Source organism: Chanodichthys erythropterus, chromosome 20, assembly GCF_024489055.1.
Source record: "Chanodichthys erythropterus isolate Z2021 chromosome 20, ASM2448905v1, whole genome shotgun sequence".
Classification (NCBI taxonomy): domain Eukaryota; kingdom Metazoa; phylum Chordata; class Actinopteri; order Cypriniformes; family Xenocyprididae; genus Chanodichthys; species Chanodichthys erythropterus.
In genome coordinates, this window is record NC_090240.1 from 25,789,847 (window position 1) to 25,806,657 (window position 16,811).

Below are 16,811 nucleotides of genomic sequence, written 5' to 3' on the forward strand. Positions count from 1 at the left end.
ACTATGCTCACAAGTTCTGTCGTTACCAACACAACACAACAGAACTTGTGACCATAGTTGGCAAACAATACTTTTGGGATGCTGGTACAGTAACAGCCCTATTTATCTCTAACCTGGATGATTTTGGAGAGCTCATCAAATGAAGTCTTGCAGTCTCCGCTGTATTCTTGTGCCAGCTGCTGAATGTACCGGTTGACACTGGCAGTGGACGTGCCCAGACCAGCACCTGCTCCTGTATCATCCTGAGAAGAATCATGAAAACATGAATGACACACCCAAAACTCTTGTGTAATTTCAAAAGGAAAAGTCATTGATCTGTCTGACATGGATCAATGCTGACAGACAGACCTGTGGTTTCTCAGGTGCAGCCTCATTCACTTTGGACAGCAGACTCTCCAGCTGTGGCCGGTGGCCCATGAGCTGGTGGTAAACACGGTCAGCCTTGTCGAGTAGAGTATTGATGTTGGTCACGGCCTGGACACAATAAATCAGTAACAAATGATTTAGTAAGAGGACTTACAAGATGCAGTCTCAGCATATATTTGTTCATTTAGACTACTCATTTTTACATTACACAATCTATATAAATGGATATGTATGCCTGCCATACCTTTTTCCTATCTTCTTCATTTTCTATAGGATCCACAGCACAGCAGGGCTTTGCATACAGCATGAAGTCAAAGCGTGCATATTTACAGAAACCACAGGCATTGCACAGGAACGGGTCCTTTTCGTCATAATTAATGGACCTAGAAGATTCAAAACAATTACAACTATTCTATCAGTTTCTTGGGTCTTTGTACAATATTCATTCACAAGCAAATCTCAACATCCAGCCCCTCCGTACCTGCACTTATGACACTGATACACGTTCTCTCCACAGTTGCCGCAAACTCCCGGGTTGGCAGGGACTGAGGCGCTGCAGCGAGGACACTGCAGGGTCTCTGACGACGCCTGGTAGTTCTCATAGAAATCAGAGAATTCGATCATCAGGTTGGAGGCCACGATGGGGAGAGGGAGGTCGATCTTCACTTCAGTTTGGCCTGGGGTCAACTGCACCTTCTTAGCTTTGTGCCAGCGAGCAGGTCTGTGCACACAAATTTCAAATTATTTTAATGTATCAATCACCATCTACAAATACTGTCAGGTTTTTTTAAACTTAAGATTCTGATTTGCATGCTCACTTGTTCTTCAGCTCTACGATTGCCTGTACGGTCCTGTTGTTGTAGTAGAGGTTGATTGTGCGAACCATCTTGGTTCTCTTGAGATCGCCAATCTTCACGGTGACTTTGCTGATAGTGTGGCTGCCAATCAACTTCACCACTTGCTGAGTTGTAGTGTAACGGGTGTCCACTTTGATAGATGAGAGTTTGATGTTCTAATAGCACAGGGAATAAATTAGGCCAACATTTAGACCTACAGCAACTAAAACAAGCATTTAAATGTGACATGTCATGAACATCACTCACAGAGAAGGGCACTTCAGGATTGTTGCACACCAAGCAGGGATCACTCTCCAGGTAAAATCCATCAAATTCCACCAGTCCAGACAGGGTGCTGAGAAGATAAGTGTGAAGAGATAAAAAATTCAGGGATGTTCTCACATCTGTGACCCAAAATATTTTCCAATGAGAACATGCTGGGAACACTTACTTGTATATGTTTGAATTAGGATGATTGGTCAGGATGTGGTTTTGTGCTCTCAAAATTTCTACAGCCTTTTGAGAGTATTCCTTCAGCTGGAAAATGCAGAAGCCAAACATTAGGTGCAATGCAAAACAATTACAACATTTTAAATCTGTTTAATAACCAATAATCAAATTCTACCGTAATCTTAAAAAAACAATCACATATTTGAGAATGAATACCTTCTTTTCCGTCTGAGGTGTTTTGAGGGAGAAATATCCAAGCAGGTCGACAAACTGAGCTGCTTTACGTCCATAAGCAGGTAGTTCTGGCCAAATGGCCCACATGAGGTCGAGCAGCAACTCCTGCTGGGATTTGTTTGAGTTCCTGAAAGATAAATGTTCAGTTTGATTTAACATCATCTTGCTACTGGGGTACCTCAGGGCTCAGTGCTTGGACCACTTCTCTTCTCCATCTACATGTCATCACTAGGATCTGTCATTCAGCAACATGGTTTTTCCTATCACTGTTATGCTGATGACATACAACTCTACCTCTCATTCCAACCAGAAGATCCGACAGTTGCTGATTGCATCACAGCCTGCCTGACAGCCATTACTGCCTGGATGACGGACGACCTCCTTCAACTCAACCTTGCAAAAACAGATCTGCTTGTGGTCTGTGCCAACCCAACACTTCCTCTCCATTGAACTAGGTTCATCAACCATAAATCCTTCCAGGACAACCAGGAACCTTGGAGTTGTGATGTATGATCATTTAAGCTTCACAGATCATATTACTACAACGTCCCGGTACTGCAGATTTGCCTTATACAACATTAGGAAGATTAGACCCTTCATATCGGAGCATTCCACACAAATTCTCGTCCAAGCTCTTGTTCTATCCAGACTGGACTATTGTAAAGCTCTTTTGGCAGGCCTTCCAGCATGCACTGTCAAGCCTCTACAACTGATCCAGAATACGGCAGCAAGAGTGGTCTTTAACGTGCCGAAGAGAGTGCATGTCACACCTTTCTTCACCAGTTTGCACTGGCTACCAATAGCCACTCGCATCAAATTCAAGGCTCTGATGTTTGCCTAAAAGACAACCGCTAGCTCTGCACCACTACATCTTAACTCACTACTTAAGACTTACGTGACCTCCAGAAGCTTGCATTCTACAAGTGAATGGTGCCTTTTGGTGCCATCCCAAATAGTAACAAAATCACTCTCATGGACCTTTTCCTTGTCTGTTCCCAGCTGGTGGAATGAACTGCCTAGCTCACTCCGACCAGTCTTTAGCCATTTTCAAAAAACTGCTAAAGACATCTTTTTCATCAACACTTGACCCAGTAATATTAGCACTTTTTCTTTTTCTATTCCATCTCTATTTATTTAAAAAACTATGTGCACTTTGCTGGAATAACTGGTACTTGCATACTGTTGCACTCATGATGACTTGATTGCTTCTATTGTTCTCATCTGTAAGTCGCTTTGGATAAAAGCATCTGCTAAATGATTAAATGTAAACAAAACATGATGGTTCAAGCTCAAAACAGTGGACACAAGGGAGTGCATTTAGGGAAAGTTCTTGCTTCTAAGTACCTGTAGATATGCAGCGTGAGGCAGTGAGCTTGCCAGCGCACAGATGAAGAGTTGGACTCGAGCAGGAAGCAACGCAAGAACTGAATGAGAGTCTCCTTATCCGCAAATTTGTTGAGCTGGCTAACCAGAGCCGTACACAACTGATCTTCCTGACTGCCAGCTCCATCTCCTGCAGGAAACACAACAGGAACATTGAGAAAAGAGTCATGGAATCATTCTGATGATTAATCCTAAATGAAAGTGGTTCAATGATCAGAAATGCTGAAAGACCAAAAAAACATCATACCTTCTTTGTCCTTTTCCTTGTCCTCTTTCTTGCTCTTCTTGCTGGAGGATTTGCCCTGAGAGGGCTGAGATGTTCCTGAACCTCCACCTGAAGATCCTGCTGAGGCCGCCAGGACTTTACTGCCACATAAGGCACAAGAGAGCAGCTGCAGCAGGACCGGAGAAACACCCTCATCCACTAGGAAACTCACTTGCAGCAGGAAGTACAGCACCGCTACACAAAGAAAATTGATTAGTACCAGAAGTGACTTTACAACAAGAAGAACTAGAACTAAGCCTTCCTAAGTCACAGGTTGAATTCCCAGGGAAATCAGTTTGCTTTTTTCAAGTCACTTTGGATAGAAGAACATTGTACACTTACAGTCATCCTTCATGCAGAACTTCTGCCAGTTGATTGTTCTCTGAGTGGCTATTTCAGCACATGCTTTAAGGTGCTCCATCTGTGTAAAAGGGAAAAAGTTCACACAAATCCAAACTGAAAGAAGAATAAAAATCGTTGGGTGTCACGTGTACCTGTTACTCACCAGATTAATGAGAGTGTCGTACTGTAGAGCGGAGCCAGATGTCGCTGTGACGATTCCTCCCCTCAGGAAGATGCCCTGCTCCTCCAGAAGCTTCTTGATGCCACGTACGTGGGAGTCAAGCGTGTGGAGGTCTCGGAGTTGGCGGTACTTCTCTTTGGAGCCGCAGATGAACAGCAGAAGCTTCCTCACCTGTCGCCTCACGAACGGCGTCTGCTGGATCATCAGATACTGGAAGATAATCAAAGGAGGTTGATGCATGCCGAATTATTCATTGATAACTCTTCAACACAGGCCAAAAGCGAATTACGTGCATTACCTCTGATAGGAAATAGAACCAGGAGTGATCAAAGATCGGCGGTGGAATGCGTGGGTTGGCATCTGCGATTTTCTTGATCTGGTACGGCAGTCGGAGGACCATCTCGGTGAGGAGTTGAGAGTACGCTTCAAACACATCAGCAGCGTGGCCCTGAGAAACACCCACAATTTAAAGATCCTGATATTTCTTTATCTAATATATATATATAATGTTTGGGTAAGAGCAAGCTTTTTAAGAACTGGTCTGTACCTTGACATATTGGCGCAGGAAGAAGGGGCTCATGTCTGGGGGTGAGGACGAAGTGTGGGGTTTAAGGAGCTGACTGGTGGCCGCTGGCTCCTCCTCACCCTGCTGGGTCTTCCAGAACTCCAGCAGGGATTTGAGCACATGCAGGCAGTAGTCTATCGCTCCCATGCTGAGCAGAGCGGTAGCTGTTGCGTTGGAGATGAGAGAAGACGACTGGCGAGAAAACAGAGATGAAACTGAATTATTTAATGGGTTTTACACTCACTGTTCTGCAAAGTAAAAATGGTTGTAGCATGTAAACAATAATATTAGAGATTAACTGGATTTACACTTCCCGAAGCAAAATATAGTGTTACATTTGAGGTAAGCTTATGTTTTAGGCTTTTTTTTTGCATACATTAAATTATGAGAGCGACTTGCTTTTGTAATAATGATACTTTTCTAATGGCTGAATCAATACTCTGGATCATTATTGGAAAAAACAACAACAACAAAAACATAACAGATTACACATAATGAGCAGTTTGCACATGGTCATATGTCTTCTGTGCTGCTTTGTGGGAACTATAGCTGGTTAAATAGATGCAAGGCAGGAAGACCAATCCGAATTCAATATACAAATAGATTTGTATGCCAACCAAAATATTGTTCAACAATTACTACATTTTAAACTGAACATTTTATCAAATGTAAATAATAGCAGATTTCAAACTTTATTACATTTTTAAAAGTATACTTTAATATTAATTTTCCTAAGCATATAAGAACATAAATAAGAATTAAAGTTAAAATTTATTTTATTTTATAAAAATGTATTTGTTTATTTTATAAATTTAATCAAAATTTATTTTATTATTTAAGGTTAAAATTTAAAGAATTAAATAAAACTTTAAAATGTCAAAAAAAGTTGTATTTTCTAAGTTTACAAAATCCAAAAAGTCCATCACGGAAAAAAGACATTTTATCTCACAATTTGACTTTTTTACCCCCAGAAATGCAAGATATAAACTCACAATTGCAAGATATAAAGTCAAATTGTGAGATATAAAGTCCAATTCTGAGGAAAAAAGTGTCCGCTCACAATTTACATTTTCCCGAGTTTTTATCTTGCAATTCTGAGAAAAAAAAAGTCACAATTGTAAGTTAACAACTTGCAGTTACATTTTTCATTTTTTATTCAGTGGCAAAAACAAGCTTCTATAAAATGCAGCCTTGGTGATCATAAGAGACTTCTTTCAAAAGCATTAACAAATCTTACTGACCTGAAACTTTTGATCAGTTAAGTATGTTAAGCTTAATTCTCAGACTTAGTGGTTCAAAATAAATGTTTTAACCTTCAGAACAAAGTGTTGTGAGCACGATATTACCATAGCACAGTTGACAGTTACCTCAGAGGAGGATTTTGAGCCAGACTTGGTGCGGGACATGAAGACACTGAGGAGCCTCATGATGACCAGGTGCACCTCGTTAATAGAGCTGCGCTCATTCTTCTTTGAAACATCCTGGAAACCAAATATGACAATTTATACATTCCAACTATCTATATCTTCAGTATATTTATAATATAATCTATATATTTCAAACTAGAACAATGCATTTAAGTAAAGATCTTGATTAATGTAGTCTCACCTTCTTGTGCATGCCGAGCTCGGCAATGAGCTGGGCCAGAAGGTCGTCCAGTGCTCCCTTGTCTTTCTCATCCTCTCCGTCCAGATCTGTGGTCAGCATGAGGATGACCTGCATGTAGGGGATGGCCTGAACTCCACCAACAGTGTGAAGCTGGGACAGGTGTTGCAGAAGACGCTCCAAGAGCATCAAACGCACCATGTGCAACCTGGTAAGAGGATCGAGACAGGCAAACGGACAGTTATTAAACAGAAACAGTTTATATTGGGATATAAGTGCTCCATCATGTAGACAGACCTGTTGCTTGTGTGGATGTCGCCCTCTGTCTCTCCTTCTCCTTCTGATCCATCTCCTTCATGCTGGGCTGTGGTTGTACTTATGGCTCCTGTGCTGGAGCTCACGCTGCCTGGTCCAGCAGGATGTCCTTCAACAGTCGTGTCTCCGTAAGCACTGCTGCGACCAGACACTGAAACGCACACAATGTCCTGAGTGGATGAAACTCCCGAAAACGAGCCACTTTAAAATAATTTGTTTAAAAACATCAGACAAACAGTAAACAATCAAGTCTTACCATTGTGTTCACCTGCAACTGAGTCGACGGCACTTCCTCCGCTCTCAGAGCCCACGCTGCCCCCGTGCTCGGCGGGAGAGGTGCGCAGCGTGGAGCCGTCTGTGGCCGCTGTGCTCCCCTCATCATCCGAGGCTGGGGCTGAAAGCATAACCAGAGCTGTTACAGGAAAAAAACAGCAGGCTTTGCTAAGGGGGGGGTTTCTAAAGGTGCACACGAACATATACATAGCCATATGTTTGAAAATGATTGGAAATGGGAAGCAACAGTGACATGAAGGGATGACAGAAAAAATGCTGGGTGAGCATGCAATAAGTATTGCAGAAAGAGTTTTGTGGAGAGATGGGTGCAGTTACCTGATGCGGTGGTGTCTGAAAGGGTCCCTGCGTCCAAAGATGAGGAGCTGGGGGCTTGGCCGGACAGACCCAGACTCTGTAGACCAAGAGCACTGCTGCTGCTGCCTGCAGACGTACAACATACATTCAACATTAGACACCTGATGGCAATATAACTAAATGAAAAAATGTATGCCGGTTTCTCTCAGAGGGCAGGAAAATGGAAGCAGTGACCTTGCTGGTCTTGTTGCAGACTGAGAGCTATAGCCAACTCCACCATGGTCTCGTCATCGGCGTCTGGGGGGATGTCCAGCATGGGTGGGAAGCCCTCCGCACCTGCCAGCAGCGCTTCCAGAGGCGAGGGGTTCCCATTGTTCACGTTCTCTGCCGTCTCCAGGACCATAGACTCAGACTGCATATCAAACAGAGAGAGAAGAGGATTACATAACAACCGCCTTCTTTAAAAACAGTAGTTTGGACAAATACTTAAAGCAACTAGATCCATCGCTAATGTTTCATTACAGTGTAATATATGTCTTTTGATATTCTCATTTCATTTACATTAAGTAAATTCAGCTGCTGAGTTCTTATTTGTGCATAATTATTTTTTTTGTGAGCATCCACTTGGGCAAAGTTAGCTGATTGTTGTTTTTTTTCCCAATAGCAATTTATTGTGCGCATTCTGGAATATCTGGAAAATATGCTTAGAGGTAAGCTTTAAACTTTCACCTTGACTCACAGAAGCCGCATTTCCATTACCCTTTAAACTGTGCAAATTGAAATTGAAAATACGTCCAATTGAAATACGTCAATTTCGCAAAAACTCCCTTAAGATTTACGCTTGCATGAGGTGGTTTTTCAGGCAATTTGAAAAAGGAATATTTCACAAAACTGCAATGGAAGCAGTTTTTTTGCATTTACAGGTCACCTGCCATATGTAAAGTCGATCATTCTTTAAAGAGGGTGCGGTATGTTTGGACAGAAGACAAGAGTTCTTCATTAAACTCATAAAAGACAAAAATATTACGGGACTACTGGATTCTAAACAACAAAAAATGCCATAATTTGAATTTCATCAAGAACTTGAAGCAGATAGGAGGGAGAAACACCCAGAATTATCCTTGCCATAAATGCTTGGATAACTCCTTTGATTAAAAATAATAGCTAGTGCAGTGGCTGGTATATACGTAAACCTACCAACATCCGTTGCCGTGACTTTGGAATGACTTATCGCGAGAGGAAAATAAAAGGTTGCACAACATCGGTTAATGGAAATGCCGTCATTTTGCAATAGTTTTTTATTGATATTTAGAAAATATCTCAAAAGTTTTGCGGAAATCTGTAATGGAAACACGGCTAATGATTACTTGTTTGTTACGTGTTATATTTATATATAGTTAATTATATGACTTGCATGATTTAAAGATAATCATATTACTGCCCAAAACTAAATTTGAGAAATTTAGAATTAGTCAATATTTTTTCATTAAGTTGACCAATAGTGACAACTGCTTAGCACAACCATTTTCAACATTGCTAATAATAAGAAATGCTTTTTAAGCACCAAATCAACATATTAGAATGAGTTCTGAAGGATCGCATAACCGAAGACTGGTGTAATGATGCTAAAACAGTACAGTAGTAGTGAATATATTAATTAATTACTAATCAATCCAAAATAATAAAATCAGATCAAATCAAACCATATCCCAATTTTAGTGTGACTTTCGCAATCACAAAATAAAAAATCATAACCTAATCATATATTATTAACACTCTTAGGGTCCAGTAGATGGACTCATAGTGGCTACAAAACTCACCACCATCTCGAAATCTCCGTGGTCCACCTCGTTTTGCTCTTGACTCTCCTGCCTGCCGCCTTCCCCTCCCGTCATGTTGGAGGGCTTCTCATCAGCATCGTCATCATCATCGTCATCTTTATCTCCTAGCACAGCAAAGAAATGTTCGAAGTTCATTCATTGAGGAATGTGTGTATGATTTAAGTCACAAATCTGAAAGGCACAGCTCATACCCATGGGCGTGTTGGAGCGTGGGGGAGAAGGCAAGGTCACATGTCTGCGCTTGTTTCTGGGTCTCAAAACTCTAATCAGCGCCTGCTTGCAAGCAAAGCTCACAGAGGTGTCCTTTAGACCAAAAAGATTAGATTACATTAATAACTTCTCAAAAGATATGGATTGTATCTGAGAAGAATGACAGCGGGATACGTACAGGGCAGAGCAGCATCTGCATGTAGATTTTGGATGCCACATTGATGTAATCCAGCTCACAGGTGCAGTAGCCATGAATGATATCAACTAGAGCATTCACAGTGGCTTCAATGTGAGTTAGACCTTAGAGAAAAACATAAAACGATGTTAGTATCTTGAAAGAACACAACCATGAACTTCTAGGGTGACACAAATCAATGTGACCACGTACCTGGCAAACAGGCTGGAGCCAAAAAGGCGTTCTTGGGTTTGAGGGCATGAAGTTTCCAGAAGTTAGTGACCAGTTGCATAATGAAGCTACAACTCTCAGTATCATACTTCAGGCCATCCTTCCCATCATCACCTACATCTAAAAACATAAAAACAGCCTTTATTAGGAGGCACATAAAATGACTGCAAGATGAACATTTAAGAGGTTCAGTGAACATACCAATGTCCGATTGAGGCAGTCTGGACTCTGTAAAGTGCACAAGGTTATTTGGTCTCATGATTGCGATGGAGCGGGCAGTGATCACCAGCCGCTGGAACACATCAGGGTCCAGCTCCTTCCCTTCTTTACTGCAGGTGTTCAGACACTGTACTGCATTGCTCAGCAGAGACTGATCCTAAACACAGTTACAAAGCTGAGCTTAAAGACATGGTAATTCATGTTTAACACTGTTCATTTTCTAATCAGGAGTGACCATGTGTACCTTGTGGTTGTGGTAGGCTGTGCGGCTGGTGTGCAGGCTGGCCAGAAGGCCTTTGGTCTGCTGCTGTACTCCAGCAGGAGTGGGGATAGACAGAAGGAGAGTGGCCAACTCTAGAGCCGCAACTTTATTTTTCTCCTATAGGTTTTAGGGATAGAAAAATGTCACATGAAAATGGAAATTTCATTCAAAACAAACATAAAAAACAAAAACAAAAAAACCCCCAGTGTTGCCATTTTAAACTATTAAAAAACTTTTGTTAATTGAAATAAAATAAAATATAAATATTAGATAAAAAACAAACTTAAATTTGAACTAAACAAACTAAAATTAGCAATGTTACTTTGACAACTGACTGAAATAAAACAAGTTTAAGTTAACGCACTTAAATGACAAAAAAAAAGAAGACAAAATTACAAAATTTAAATTCAAAAGAAAGCTAAAAATATGTAAACTATTTAAGGTAATTTGAAACATTTACTTGAAATAAGTACTGTAATAGTATATAAATAATACTAAAATAACACTAGCAATAAGTAAGTGTATCACAGTACCAAAATTTCAGTACAGTAGAAATCAATACCAACAATTTTGATTATTTCTGAAACCAAATGTGTTACTACAGCAAATACTGAAATACCATTAAATTATTTACAACGCAGTTATTTATATAAATATTAAAAGTATAAGTTATTGTTTATGTTCTGCAGGCCAATATAATTGTCATGTTGGAATTATACAGTTTTTTAATGGCCAATGTCATTAGCTGCATTTCCACTGCAGGAACTTCCCCCAGGAACTAGGGACTTTGGGTTGGTACTCTGTGTTTTTCAAACACAGGAACCAGGGTGTAAATGAAGTTCCAGGTAAAAACTTCAGAAATACCTTTCACCTCAGAAAGTCCCTGCTCACGAGGTAGTACTTTTTCAAAGTTCAGGAACTTTCGGGGGGTGGGATTTGGCCACTAAATATGCTGACTGGCGGAGTTCATGCAGCATTTTGATTGGTTGACTCCAGGCAGCAGCACTTTATTTCAACCACCATTTTTAAAAGTCTGATGCGGTGCATGCAGTAAGAGTTGTTTGCTATTCGAATCCACAGTGGAGTTTAAAAAAAAATATGACGATGGACCGACGACGAGGTTCAGGCTTTATTAAGCTTATATATACGGAGGAGGAAATCCAGCGGGAACTGGAAAGTCATGTGCGATCCTACGTCACCGGACTTAATCTTCACAGTACTTTAGACCGCAATGGAAACGCAGTCAGCAACAGGTCTGGGGGAAAATGTTCCTGGGACAAATTGTTCCAGGAAAAGCGGCTATTGTAGAAATGCTATATACAGTCAACCTATAACTAATTTATTCCAGGGGCAAAAATGTCCAGTTACAGTGAAGTTATCGAGAAAAACTGAGTAGCATTCAGCAGGTCATGTGATCTCAACATGGCTGTCACCATGATGGACCCGCTCCATGCACAGCTTGTACATCATTTTAAATATATATTCAAAATAATTATTTTCTTGTGTAAAACCAGTATACCTTTATGATTTGCTCAAAGGCAAATTTACTAATCCTACAGACAATTTTTGAATCAACTTAGCAAATCTTATCAAAGCAGCAGTACTTATCTAGCAGACATCCCTAACAACAAAGAGAATAACTCTTCCTTACCTTTTCAACGGGGGAGCCCACAGCAAAGCAGCTCTCTAGAGCTTCCAGTGAGCTGACCACCAACCTAGAGATCAGACAACAGTTAGATAGGGAAAGCAATGCATTCTATTAACATTACAGCAGTCCAAACTAACACATTCAAATTCTACACCATTCTCAAAGCATTGTCATTATCAATCCATAACACATTATCAAACATTAAAAGTGTTAAATAACTCCTGTGTGATTACTAATGTCTTTATAAATGCTGTAATTGTCCTGCATGATCTACACCAGAGCAAGCTCAGTCTGACTGCTCTCTCACACATACACGCACACACGAGCAAACCACCATGCACACAAGCAGAGAAAGGGCGGTTACTAACCGGTCCAAGGCTGATAAGGACTCAGTTTCACAACTTTTTTTATTGTTTTAGGGAGCAAAGAAAAAGAAAAATGTGTGAGGATCACAGAAAAGAAATACGTAAAAATGATTTGTATGTCAAACACAGGAAACGACTGCATGCGAGCACGAGGTCATTATGATGGCAGCCATGCACTGGACACGTCACGCGCACACCCCCCCTCCCATCCCTCCACTATCCTCTGCTCTTCGTTTCAGTTACGTTAAGTGACATTAATTACGGCCACTCTTGAGACAATAATAAATATTAAATGCAGTTTAAGTGAAATGAAGACAAAGATAGAAGACATTAATTATTTTTTTTTACAGGAAATACAATTAAGTAATAGGTTGAAATCAGAGCACACAGGTTAAGGTGACAGGTGTACCTCTCCAGTACAGTGCCGCTAGTTGCGATGGGGCTGGTGACATCACTGTCTCCGGTGCCGTTGCCCTGGTTGAGGTTCGGGCTGCACACGTTGTTGACAGCAGCTGAAGGAAAGTCCTCCGGGGGCTCGTCTGGCCAACCGAACTGCTCTTTGGTTTTGCCATATATCTTAATGGAGTCCAGCATGGTGACACCTGCTGGGTCGACTGAAGCCCCAACTGAAAAACACATATGACAACTGTCAAAATACATGGGAAAAGCAAATCTGCAATATTTACTTTAGTATAAATGTTATAATTTCACAATATATCTAAATTTTAAAGCCTAAATTCAATCTGTTCATCATATAAAAGTGATCGAGTCTCAATTCATAAGGATAAGTTTTACGATCTCTTTATGAAATTTTTGAAACATCAAAGTGGTAGTTGCGTAGCTGTTAATGGAGGGACAGAAACCGCTCAGATTTCATTTAAAATATCTTAATTTGTATTCCGAAGATAAACAAAAGTCTTACGGGTTTGGAACAACATGAGGGCGAGTAATAAATGACAGAATTTTCATTTTTGGGTGAACTATCCCTTTAAATGTAAAATTATAATGTAACAAGGACACCTAAAAAAAGGATAACCATAAACAAGTAATATTAATTAATGTTATTATTTTTTTATGTAATTTATATAATGTAATCAATTTAATTCAAATCTGTCAAATATATTATTTTCATGTCATTTTTTTATTTTGAAATGTTTTTTTTTTTTCACATTATACTACTTTTTTATTCACATTATATTTTATAGGAAAATACATATATAATAATAATAATTATTATATTTATAATATGCATAATAAGCAGGTGTAATGAGTAGGTGTGTCCAAAATATTCATTGGTAGTGTACATGGAAGCAGCTCTGATATCTGTTGGGCTCTTACTGAAAATGGAAAGCTTCTTGTCTGCCTGAAGGGCTTCTTCACGAGTGAAAGGGAAGTCAAACCAGCGGGAGCGTGTCAGGTTCAACTGCATGGTGCGTCCAAAGATTTCAATGTATGAGGGAGCTCGCTCAATGGCCTGAGTGCCCACCTGCACCCTCATTCCAGTCATCACCATTGAGTTGTTATTGTTCACTACTTCCACCGTGAAACCTCCAGGCTGTTGGCAACATAAATGACTCGAAAAGTTAAAAACTTTAGCTAAAATGTCTTAGCAACCCACTGATGATCATTTCTAAATAATATTGTAGCAAAAATACTTTGATACCTTAGTGTTGGCCACATACATCCCTGTAGAATTCAGCCGATGTTTGATCTGTTGGCCGTTGTAGACCTGTAACAGGTCGTTGCCACCAAACTCCACCTCCGTCAGCTGCTGATTGTGCTCAAAAAAGTCTACAGGAAAAGTGACTTGGCTGGATGTGCGTGTGGCTGATGAGGGAAAACAAAAAGGCACATAAATATCTCTAAACAACACTAAACAACATGTGATGAATCAGAGAATTTGGCGTGACTCACTGGCAGTGGCTGTCTTGCGTTTGCGGACAGGTTTCATGATGCTGATCACACTGCTAGGCTGAAGGGAGGGCTGGAGCCAATAGGATGTGTTCTCCACGTTAGCCATGTATATACGGAGGCTGCCATCTTCACACAACAGAATCATAGTGGTGCGCTGCTGCTCATTGCTTGCTGTGTGACGGATTGCTACCATGTCCTGAATCTGAGGGGAACAGAGAGACTTGTTTATTTGACTTGGTACAGTAGTAGGATTTATTGAAACCAAAATTTTGCCCATTGCAGCCTCTGGTACCCTGGTATCGGTAGTAAATTGGGACTTGGCTGACTGGTGAAATTTAATAATTAAGTGTTAATCTGCTTGTATTGTCAATTTCTGGCTTTCAATAAATGTCAAAATGCACCAGTAATGCAAACACTAAACTCAATTATATTAAAAAATAACAAGAACAATATTTATTAAAAACAATACTTAAATATATATTTCCCATTTAAAAAAAAAAATCTTAATCATTTGATAATTTTTCCAAGGCTGTGAATCAATTTTTAAAAAGTCAAATGCACAGTTTTCTCTGATTAATCACACCTAATATTATTAATTGCCATTAATTAGTGTGAGCATATGCTAGCCACAGGAAATTAGCAAAAACATTAGTGCAGGCGGGTTTGGGCAAAAAACAAAACAACAGATGTTGCATTAATCAGTCCACACTATTCACAGAAAACAATGTGTTTTACAATATAATATTAAAACCTTCATAATATACATTTTATACTTCCTCCAGACCACTAGGAAAATCTAGGAACTGACCTTAGCTTTTGCAGGCAGGGTTTTGATTTCCTGGATGAGGAACGTGTCTGGCTTAACCATGATGACCAGAGGGATTCCTGTGGTCTGCTGCACGCAGCACAGCAACCCTGGGTGGTTCATCACTTCTGACCACTGACAGAGTGCTGGAGACGTCTTACTTCCTCCATTAGAACTGCACGTGCAAGAGAAAGAACATTAGAGAAATACAAAACACACGACTGAAAGATTGTTACACAAGAAAAGCCTTATGTAGGAATCCTACCCTTTGACATTGATGGTGAAGAGCCTCTGTGTTTCCATGTTGCTGCGGCTCACTGTGGCAGCGAATGACTTGCCCTGACTGTAGCTGAAGAACAGCATTTGCAGGACGTGGGAGTAATACACAGAGACTCCGCCTCCAGCCACCTGGCCATTACTATCCTGTGAAGCAAACAGACAACAAACTGAGCATGTGGTGATGATTAATCCATTTTGAAATCCATTTGGTTAACTTCTTGCAGTCTAAGATAACAAAAGATAATATTGTAAAAACCTTCAGATCCTCATGGTTGATCTCCAGAACGTTGGTGACGTAGAAAGGGCCGTGCTGGGCACTGCTGGACTCATCCATCACCTGAGTGTACATGTACCCAGCTGAGGACATTATCACAATGATGTTTTTGCCCTCCTCGTTGAACAGGAATGTGGCATCTCTGATCTTTGAACTTGGTAACAGGAAGTAGTACATGGGGCTCAGGGCATCCACAGATAAGTCGTAAATCTGCAAGAAATTATTTGATAATTATTTGAGGCACATTACTTTTGGTCACTGACTATATATGCAAATATTTCTCACATTTGAGGATTTTTTTAATTTTAATTTAATATTTACAAATCATTTTTTTAAAAATATATTTGACAAACTATTTGCAAGAAGATGTGTATTATCCATTGTTTGCACATTTTGAAAATGATAAAGTTCTAATTGGAAGTTTATATGTACATAGACAGATTTCGACCAATAACAAAACTGTTCCATGATAAGTACAATAATTCACCTTGACAAAATCAGCAGTGATGATGGCCAATTCAGTCTGCGATCCAGGAAGCCATATGGCCTTGATGATGAAGTTTCCAGTTGCAAGTTGCGGATGCAGGACTAAGTGATCTGACACAGAGCCTGTGCTGCTAAACGTCAGAACGTGACAGTCCTGTAGACGATAGACACAGAGAAATGAGACTAAACTATGGAAGGAATTTTTTCCAAATGATTTTTGTCAGCATTTCCTACCTTGAGTCCACACACTGCTAGATAGTCCTCATTACAGGGGTTTCCTGTGAGACTGAGCACAGTGAAGGGAACTGGAGCGGAGGCTAGACGAGTCAAAGTCAGTTTCCTTTTACTGGAATCAGCCTGCTTCAACAGCGCAGACAACTGCAGGACCGTGATCTGCACAAAAACAAACAGCATTTAGTCTCGATAAAACATGGAGTAGCGAAGATACAAACTCGCGTTGATGTTTTCTGGATTACCTTGCCCTTCTCATGGCTGACAGCGAGGTGTTGTCTACGTCCGTGAGGGGATGACAGCACACACATAGCCACCCGACGCAGCACATGTGCGCTGATGAGCTGGCGGATGGTCTGTCCTTGATCTCCACTGTAGTTCATCCTGACGTTCTCAAATGCGCCCTCTTGTGAGCCCAGTGTGGGAACCTGGAAGAAAAAAAAACATGTTTAGTGTCAGCTATTTTGATTTGTGGGCATTAAGAATTAGTCTTTAGGTATTTAGTCCATACCATGAGCTGGTCGGTCATCTCAACGGTCTTGTCTTGAGTGTGTAATTCATTGAGTGCGTGCTGAGCCCGGCTGCTGCTGCCCACCGCTGATGCCTGCTGGAAGTTGGTCTGAATGGCGTCCATTAGGAAAATGAGCAGCTCCAACACCAGGGCTGCTGTGGAGGAGCTTGCCTGCAAAAAAAGAACGATAGCATTGAGACAGGACCGGTCTTCTTACAAAGTCAAAACAT

General features: G+C 40.6%; 1 protein-coding gene across 11 annotated transcripts in view; it reads right to left on the reverse strand.

Annotated features, from left to right (window-relative positions):
• The window catches only part of ubr4 (ubiquitin protein ligase E3 component n-recognin 4), a 58,504-nt gene that overhangs the window by 14,847 nt on the left and 26,846 nt on the right, over positions 1-16,811 (reverse strand). For 7 of the 11 annotated variants that reach the window (XM_067372141.1, XM_067372138.1, XM_067372144.1 and 4 more), the window contains 39 exons: positions 16,582-16,752; positions 16,316-16,498; positions 16,074-16,232; positions 15,841-15,993; positions 15,336-15,563; positions 15,066-15,223; positions 14,804-14,975; positions 13,996-14,197; positions 13,745-13,908; positions 13,420-13,636; positions 12,491-12,707; positions 12,085-12,117; positions 11,720-11,783; positions 10,051-10,185; positions 9,789-9,963; positions 9,570-9,707; positions 9,360-9,481; positions 9,163-9,274; positions 8,951-9,075; positions 7,365-7,542; positions 7,152-7,256; positions 6,799-6,936; positions 6,525-6,693; positions 6,231-6,435; positions 5,990-6,103; positions 4,605-4,814; positions 4,356-4,505; positions 4,040-4,267; positions 3,877-3,955; positions 3,517-3,729; positions 3,231-3,399; positions 1,869-2,013; positions 1,654-1,739; positions 1,470-1,557; positions 1,185-1,378; positions 848-1,087; positions 611-749; positions 349-474; positions 114-242 (listed from right to left, as the gene is read on the reverse strand). In XM_067372141.1, the coding sequence (XP_067228242.1) occupies positions 114-242; positions 349-474; positions 611-749; positions 848-1,087; positions 1,185-1,378; positions 1,470-1,557; positions 1,654-1,739; positions 1,869-2,013; positions 3,231-3,399; positions 3,517-3,729; positions 3,877-3,955; positions 4,040-4,267; positions 4,356-4,505; positions 4,605-4,814; positions 5,990-6,103; positions 6,231-6,435; positions 6,525-6,693; positions 6,799-6,936; positions 7,152-7,256; positions 7,365-7,542; positions 8,951-9,075; positions 9,163-9,274; positions 9,360-9,481; positions 9,570-9,707; positions 9,789-9,963; positions 10,051-10,185; positions 11,720-11,783; positions 12,085-12,117; positions 12,491-12,707; positions 13,420-13,636; positions 13,745-13,908; positions 13,996-14,197; positions 14,804-14,975; positions 15,066-15,223; positions 15,336-15,563; positions 15,841-15,993; positions 16,074-16,232; positions 16,316-16,498; positions 16,582-16,752 (6,033 nt within the window). The remainder of the gene's footprint in view (positions 1-113; positions 243-348; positions 475-610; positions 750-847; positions 1,088-1,184; positions 1,379-1,469; positions 1,558-1,653; positions 1,740-1,868; positions 2,014-3,230; positions 3,400-3,516; positions 3,730-3,876; positions 3,956-4,039; positions 4,268-4,355; positions 4,506-4,604; positions 4,815-5,989; positions 6,104-6,230; positions 6,436-6,524; positions 6,694-6,798; positions 6,937-7,151; positions 7,257-7,364; positions 7,543-8,950; positions 9,076-9,162; positions 9,275-9,359; positions 9,482-9,569; positions 9,708-9,788; positions 9,964-10,050; positions 10,186-11,719; positions 11,784-12,084; positions 12,118-12,490; positions 12,708-13,419; positions 13,637-13,744; positions 13,909-13,995; positions 14,198-14,803; positions 14,976-15,065; positions 15,224-15,335; positions 15,564-15,840; positions 15,994-16,073; positions 16,233-16,315; positions 16,499-16,581; positions 16,753-16,811) is intronic. The other 4 variants (XM_067372146.1, XM_067372142.1, XM_067372136.1 and 1 more) reach the window with 3 other exon arrangements.